At 37.0% G+C, this 7,914-nt stretch overlaps 1 protein-coding gene across 1 annotated transcript; it reads left to right on the top strand.

Moving 5' to 3' along the window:
- Positions 1 to 1,403: 1,403 nt before the first annotated feature.
- Positions 1,404 to 6,924, top strand: LOC144223824 (olfactory receptor 52N5-like). Its single transcript, XM_077754603.1, has 3 exons — positions 1,404 to 1,449; positions 2,795 to 2,802; positions 5,938 to 6,924. Exons 1-3 carry the CDS (start codon positions 1,404 to 1,406, stop codon positions 6,922 to 6,924), a joined length of 1,041 nt encoding a protein of 346 aa, XP_077610729.1.
- Positions 6,925 to 7,914: the final 990 nt, after the last annotated feature.

The raw sequence follows: 7,914 nt of genomic DNA, 5'->3' as shown, positions 1-7,914 counted from the left end.
TGTGTGTGTGTGTGTGTAAATAGAAGCATTCAGTGATGAAATAACCTGTGAATTATGATCCTGGGTTTAAAAAAATTACATATACATGGAAATAATGACAGCATAATCTTAATAGCAGGTATCTCCTACACCAGAAGTATGTCATTTAAAAAGGTTTTAATTGTTACATTTTTCTCTTTTGAAATTAAGAAGTGTAATATTTTACAAATTTGAATAACAAATAATGAAACACTTATTATAAAGTCACATATGCATACAATTTGCTTTATTTTTAATTACTTTAGACAAGAATTTTCAACTTTTTAATCATAATGATGGTCTACCTGTGCCATGGGGCTTCCTTTCTGGACTGCCCTTGTTTGGGGATGAGATATGGTTTGAGATTTTTATTTTTGTTTCAAATATATGAAACCTTATACTACATTTTCCCTTAGGGAAAGAGACCCATTGTCTCTCAGGTCTCTTAAGCCCTGTTTCACATTGAGACTTGGGAGTCTTGAGAATGTGAGATTATGCCTGTTCCCGTGGGAAGTCAGCCAGACTAAGTAATTCTGACATAAGGGGAAGCCAGGGTGTTACCTTCAAATACATTCCTGGGCCCTTGCCCTGGCATGAGCACCTTTCAGACTCCTAGTCTGGAGCTACATTGTAGGTAAGGTAATGCCTTCCAGATATTTTGATCCTAGGCTTACTGTGTGACAAAGCCTAGGCTTGTTCCAGCCTGCCTGTGTGATCACAAAAATCAAGGGCATTGCCATGTAAAAGCATATTGTTGGTGATCTCTTTGGCTAGGGAAAATTAGGAAGAACGTGGTCATTCCACATTCAAAGCAGAGATAGTACTAGCAAGAAATGTGTGTGTGCTCTTGTGTGGGAAGGGAGAATCTAGATGCTCTCAAAATCTCGTTTATAGTTTAGAGAATTCTTTTTATGTTTATTCATTTCTACAAATAAATGGTAGAATGACATAGGCAGAGGATTAGACAATAATAACCCTAAGATGCCTTTGTTCAAGGAAAGTTAAGTAGGCATACCTTTTTCCCTCCAGTCACTAGCCCACTTTCCCCCACAGTCCTTCACTTTTTAATTCATCACACAACTTGCGGTCAGCTGATCTAACTCCAATTTACATTTTTAAATCAAGATATCGTCCTTATTCATGGGGTGAAATAGGTAGCAGATTTGGCCCATCCACTAAAACAGCTCACAGGTCAGTAAAGTGATATGATGAATATACAAAAAGTTCTAGTACAAATCCTGAGGTTATCATCATTATAAAAAATGAAGAAAATATGGGGGAAGCAGAGAAGAAGAAAGGTGAATTTCCAGCAGAGTATCTGGTTTGGCTTAAGAGAGAGGGGATGTATCACCAGTATTTAATGTAGGTGCAGAAATTTCGGTATCATGCAGCATGCTGTGAAACCTACGGAATCCTGGTTAGAGAAAATGGGTATGATAATATTGAATTGGTAGACTCATTACAGGAATGTAATTAAATTCATAAGTGAGTTTAAATTAGTAGATAAATATATTTAAATAGGTAAAATTGACAACCAAATGGTATTGCTGCTGCTTTTCCTGAAGGCAAGTGAGTAAATATCTGAGTTGGTGTGCAAGCTGGCTGTTTATGTACAAGGTAAACCTGAAAGAACCAGAATAGAGGCACAGACAGGCCTTACGCTAATAGCCAAAGTATTTATTGCCTGATACATGGTGGATGTTTAATGGAAATTTTAAAAATTTAACAAATAGGATTGTTTAAATTAATTTAGGGTCCATAGCTTGAAATATTTAGCCTTGAAATACTTAGTGACAACACCATCTTGTCACTAAAATATTGAATTTGGGGGCACTTGGGTGGCTCAGTCTGTTAAGCATCTGACTTTGACTGGGGTCGTGATCTCATAGTTCTTGAGTTCAAGCTCTGCATTGGGCTCACTGCTGTCAGTGCGGAGCCTACCTCGGATCCTCTGTCCTCCTATCTCTCTGCCCCTTCCCCACTCATGCTCTCTCTTTCAAAAATAAATTAAAAACACTAAAAAATTGAATTAGACATCAGGAAAACATTTCAAGACAATAACAAAAAATGTTGAAATATTCTCAAAGAATCTAGAACTCCCTTTTCTGGATCTAGCTTCTTCTTGACATTCTTCTCCAGGAGATCATGGAGAGGGTTCTTCAAATGCCTGATAGGATTTTATTCTGTGTTCCAGACCCTAAATTCCTAAAACAAAACAACAACGATTGTTGTCTGCAAGCCTTCTCTTCTGGAGAAGCACAGCATGGAAAGAAGAAAGTGAAAAAGCAAGGCTTCTTGGCCTTCCTAGGTCCTAAGCAGTACCTGATTCATCCTGATTTTTCTAGGGGCTGGGATCAAGTGATAATATAAAGGAGGTCATTTTCTGTTTTAAACAGCCAGAGACAACAATGGGTGCTGCACACACTTTGGGTCAAATGGCTGCCCAGCGTGGGATGAGGAAACACAGAAGCAGCAGTGATGGCATCAATCACTGTACTTCCCATCAGATCCTGGAGGCTTAGACAACTGAACCAGGTAATGGAGCCTATTGTTATCAAGAAAGGAAGAGAAATTATAGTTGATGTGTGGTGGTTTGGTGCAGCATATATGACATAATATGCTTTTGGTAGTACAGTGTGTTGCTTTGTCTCTTGCATTGGAAAAGGCTAAATGCAAGACTGAATGAAAACCTCCTTGTGGTGAATTTATCTTCCTTTATTTTTGTGATTATTGTACTTTCAATCTTTTCCTATTTTCTGTTTCATTAATTCCCTAGAACCACAGGTAAAATAAGGAAGCAGGGGAGTTCTAGGGTAAGTCTGAAGGGTACTTGTAACCAAATTACCTCTCCCTTTGAAAGAGAAAGTATAAATCATCCCACCCACCTTCATGTGAAAGATGGTTGGAGTGCTGGGTAGGGAGAAATTATAAGAAGAAGGAACTATAGAGGCCCCAAGTTAAAAACATGAAACCTCATATTCCTCCATAGAAACAAGCAAACAAATAAATACAAAAACAAGTAAATGAGGAAACAGTTCACTGATCTACTGCTTGTTACCCTTTTAAAGGATTTCGTTTTAGTGGAACAGATGTGAAGTATGAGCTAGAAAAACTTGGATTTCACTCTGAATTAATCACTAATAGCTTTGGGAAGCAAATTGAACATTTTGTATCTGAGTCAGGGAATTTAGTCAAAATAGCTAACGCTGAACTTCAGGATGCACAGGATTCTTTAAATGAAGAAACAAAACAGATGAATATAAGGGGGAAAAAAGAGAGACAATCCATAAAACAAACTTAACCAGAGAGAACCAACTGAGCATTGCTAGAGGGAAGGTTGGGGGGAGGGGGATGGTTTAAATGGGCGATGAGTATTAAGAATAGCACTTGTGATGAGCACTGAGTGTTTATGTAAGTGATGAACCACTAAATTCTACATCTGAAACTAGTATTATACTGTACATTAACTAACTGGGATTTAAATAAAAACTTGAAAAAAGAGAAAAGGAAGGAAAGAAGGAAGGAAGGGAGGGAGGATTCAATGTTCAACGAAGACTTCTCAAGGTAAGTACATGGCAGAGAGATTTTCAAATAAGGGAAATAAACTGAGCAAAGACAACATAAACTTGAAGTATTTGTAGGATTGAAATGTAGTCTACCAAAGTTTAAGCATGAAATTCTAGGATACAATGACCATATAATTTCTTGCCCAAACCAGACCACTTTTGGGTGCTTAGGAATCAGAAAGAAATAAAACGGAAAGAGAGGATAAGACCTAAATTTTACTTTATTAAATCTCATGCCAAGTTGAATCCTGCCCTCAACTTGATGAGAAAACACTGAAGATTATTAAGGAGTGAGTGAAATGGTCTTCAAAATTATGCTATAGGACAAATTTGATTTGAAAAATACAAGTGTCAAAATCAAGAAATAGGTGGATTTACCTAAGTGGTCTTTATTTTTCTATTTTCTATTTATTTATTTATTTATTTATTTATTTTTTTGAGAGAGAGATGGGGCACAAGTAAGCAATGGATAGAGAGAGAGGGGGAGAAGTGGGCCTCATCCAAAGGGGCTCAAAATGTGAGACTTAAGGGGAGCCTGGGTGGCTCAGTTGGTTAAGCATCCGACTTTGGCTCAGGTCATGATCTCGCAGTTTGTGGGTTCAAGCCCCACGTCCAGCTCTGTGCTGACAGCCAGCTCAGAGCCTGGAGCCTGTTTCAGATTCTGTGTCTCCCTCTCTTTCTGACCCTCCCCTGCTCACGCTGTCTCTCTCCCAGAAATAAATAAAACATTTAAAAAAATGTGAGACTTGAACTCAAAAACTGTGAGATCAAGATTTGAGTCAAAGTCAGATGCTTAACAGACTGAGCCACTGAGTCACTCTAGTCAGGTGGTCTTTAAAAGACAGTAAGAATGGTGATAGAAAAGGCTGATACTGGAAATATTTCTGGATTTTAAAATAGAAAGCTTGTTTTGTCTGAGAATAGAAGACAGATAGTAGACATGCTGAAGTGGCCTGAACAGAGTAGGAACTGAAACACTTTGAGCTATAAAGGAATTTTACCCAAGATGAAATAGAATACCTGAGAAGATCACAAAGATGTTGGTATATCATGTGGTAGATAATGACACCATTATCCAAAAGACAAAACTCAGAAATGGAACCTATTTTGCCATGGGGTAAAGGCTGAAGTGATGAGTTTAGTCTTGAATTCAAATTTTCCATGGATATATCCAGCATGCATTTAGAAGGAGGACACAACAATTGTTACATAATTTTCTTATAAAATTAACTTTTGGAAAACATCCTTCATGTTGGCTATATTTGAGGTAATGAGAGTGGACATATTCTAGGAGAGAGAATATGCTTCTCAAGAAAACTGTAAAAACAGAGATATGGACAGGAAATAGATGACTCCATTTACTTTGGGAATTACAGGGTTTTTGAGAAAGGGAGGTTTCTTATTTTTCTCTTTCATGGGACAATTAAATTAGACTGACTTTCATGGCCACTATCCTTATATCTTATAGCCATGTACTATCTACACTTGTATTTCAAATTAAGATATTCAGTTCACCAGAATACTAACCTAAGAGTAAAATAACAAAACAAAACAAAACAAAACATTATTTTTCAGAACTCTTGAGGTAGGTATTATTAGTCTCATAATATAGATGAGCAACTGAGCTTCAAGAGTAAAGTAAACCTCAGTAAGTCATAAGATTGGTATGGAAAGAGCTATATTTGAAGAAGATCTTATATGATATCATCATAATCTTCCCATTACATATTGTCACACAAGATTAATGTAATGAGCAAACTTCAACCTATCCTTGTTATAATGATAACTTGGTGTTATAAGCTATGTACTCTGTTAAACCAGATGCATGGTAAAGAGACATGAGAGGCAATCCATGAAAGACTCTTGAATGCTGAGAACAAACTGAGGGCTGACAGGGGTGGAGGGAGGGTAAGGGGGGACATGGAGGAGAGCACTTGTGGGGATGAGCCCTGGGTGTTATATGGAAACCAACTTGACAATAAACTATTTAAAAAAAAGAGATTGCATGAATGTTAAAGTCATATATGAATATCATTTCTATCCCTGAATCTAGCTTTATGACATTTACATCATTTGCTATCTCTGTGCCTCGGTTTTTTCTATTTGATGTCAAAAAAGAATCAGAACTTGGTAATTGTGGCTTCAAAATTACATTTAGATTCTTTATAAAACTTTAAAAATATTGTATTATTCAATAAATAGTACATTTTCATAGTTAAAATTATTTAGAATTGTTGGTTCTATTATGAATGTAACTATATTCCAAATTTAATTTGCATTCTCAAAAACATTCTGAATTAAATTTCTATTTCTTAATTCCTTCTCCTCAGCATAGCCTCTTCTGGATACATAGAGCTCCTCTATTGAATTTGTTACGGTGGTTTCCAACAAGTCATATGTCACCCCCAAATCTTTTATTCTTAATGGAATTCCTGGTCTAGAAAAAGTACATGTATGGATCTCCCTCCCATTATGTACAATGTATACCATCTCTCTTGTGGGAAACCTTGGACTAGTGTACCTCATTCATCAGAAGGAGTCCTTACATCGCCCAATGTATTTCTTTCTGGCCATGCTGTCCATCATTGACCTCTTTACCTGCACCACTACTCTACCCAATGCACTCTGCATCTTCTGGTTCAATCTCAAGGAAATTAACTTCAATGCTTGCTTAGTCCAGATGTTCTTTGTCCATGGGTTCACAGGTGTGGAGTCTGGTGTGCTCATGCTCATGGCTCTGGACCGCTATGTGGCCATTTGCTACCCATTGCGATATGCTTCTATACTCACTAACCCTATCATTGCTAAAGCTGGGCTTGCCACCTTCCTGAGGGGTGTGCTGTTGATGATTCCTTTCCCAATCTTGGTCAAGCGTTTGCCCTTTTGCCAAAGTAATATTATCTCCCATACATACTGTGACCACATGTCAGTAGTGAAGTTGTCTTGTGCCAGCATCAAGATCAATGTCATCTATGGTCTGACAATTGCCCTCCTAATTGGAGTGTTTGACATCTGCTGTATAGCTGTGTCTTACACTATGATCCTTCGGGCAGTGGTCAGCCTTTCATCAGCAGATGCCCGGCAGAAGGCCTTTAGCACCTGCACTGCCCATATATCTGCCATCATCATCACCTATGTTCCAGCATTCTTCACTTTCTTTACTCACCGTTTTGGGGGACACATCATTCCCCCTTCTCTTCACATAATTGTAGCTAATCTTTATCTTCTTCTTCCCCCAACACTGAACCCCATTGTTTATGGAGTAAAAACCAAACAGATCAGAGACAGTGTCATAAAACTCTTTAAGGGTGAGAAAGGTACAGGTATTCAGGACAACTGAAATTAGTTGAAGATGAATGAAAAAACAACAAAGAAGAGACTCATGTGTGACATCATACATTAACTCATATGTTGTATCATATATTTTCCAAGTTTATCCCAAAGTATCTTTTCCTTCAATGATAGTCGGTATATTTATAGCTAATTCTGGATTTATAGTCCAGTACTTTTCCCTTATTTTTTCCTCCATCACCAATTTTAATCAGGTAATTGATATGGGCTCATTACAAATTTGTCTTTTCTGTGTTTGTAACTTTCCTTTGGGTAAGAAACAAAACGGTTTTTCGGGACATTTTTCAGCCTGGGCCATCTTTGAAACTAAAACTCAGTTTATTAATTAGGCTGGTAATATGCAGATAAAACTGACCGTCATGGATTTTAAAAGAATGGCATTTAGTAAACATCATATTGTAAAAAGGTTTGCAGACCAATTTACTAAGAATAAAAAATGCTTACAATATATAGGTTAGCCCTATACACTGTATATTTATACATCATGATAAATGCAATATATGACTCAACACACCTATGCTGTTTCTCTATATTGGTTTATTTTTCCTCATTTACTGATATAAGTTTTTTTCTCTATTGAATAAAGTTATTTATTAAGAATACCATGGACATTGTCAATGATGTTCACAACTACCAGGGGTGTGAAAATTTCTTAGATATAGTCTCTCCCCTAGAATCTCTCAGTTCAATAATATCTCTTTTCTGTCTCATTTATCATCAGTGACCTATCTCTAGTTTCCTCCACTTTATCTCTGGAACATCTAATGCAACACTTGTTTAGGTGTTGCCTATGGACCTCTGAGGGCTCAAGATCTTGGGGAATCTAGGAAGTCACAACATTCATAATAATATTAAAGTATTATTTGCCCTTTTCAGTTCCATCCTCTTACCAAAATACAAGTAGTTTTCCCAAGTCCATATGGTGTGTGACTATTATTGTAAAATAAACTATGTCAACATTTGGAGGATCTGCGTAATT

Source organism: Crocuta crocuta, unplaced genomic scaffold (genome assembly GCF_008692635.1).
Source record: "Crocuta crocuta isolate KB4526 unplaced genomic scaffold, BGI_CrCroc_1.0 scaffold212, whole genome shotgun sequence".
Taxonomy (NCBI): Eukaryota; Metazoa; Chordata; class Mammalia; order Carnivora; family Hyaenidae; genus Crocuta; species Crocuta crocuta.
The sequence above is the reverse complement of the archived record's forward strand: the minus strand, read 5'-3'. Positions and strand labels throughout refer to the sequence as shown.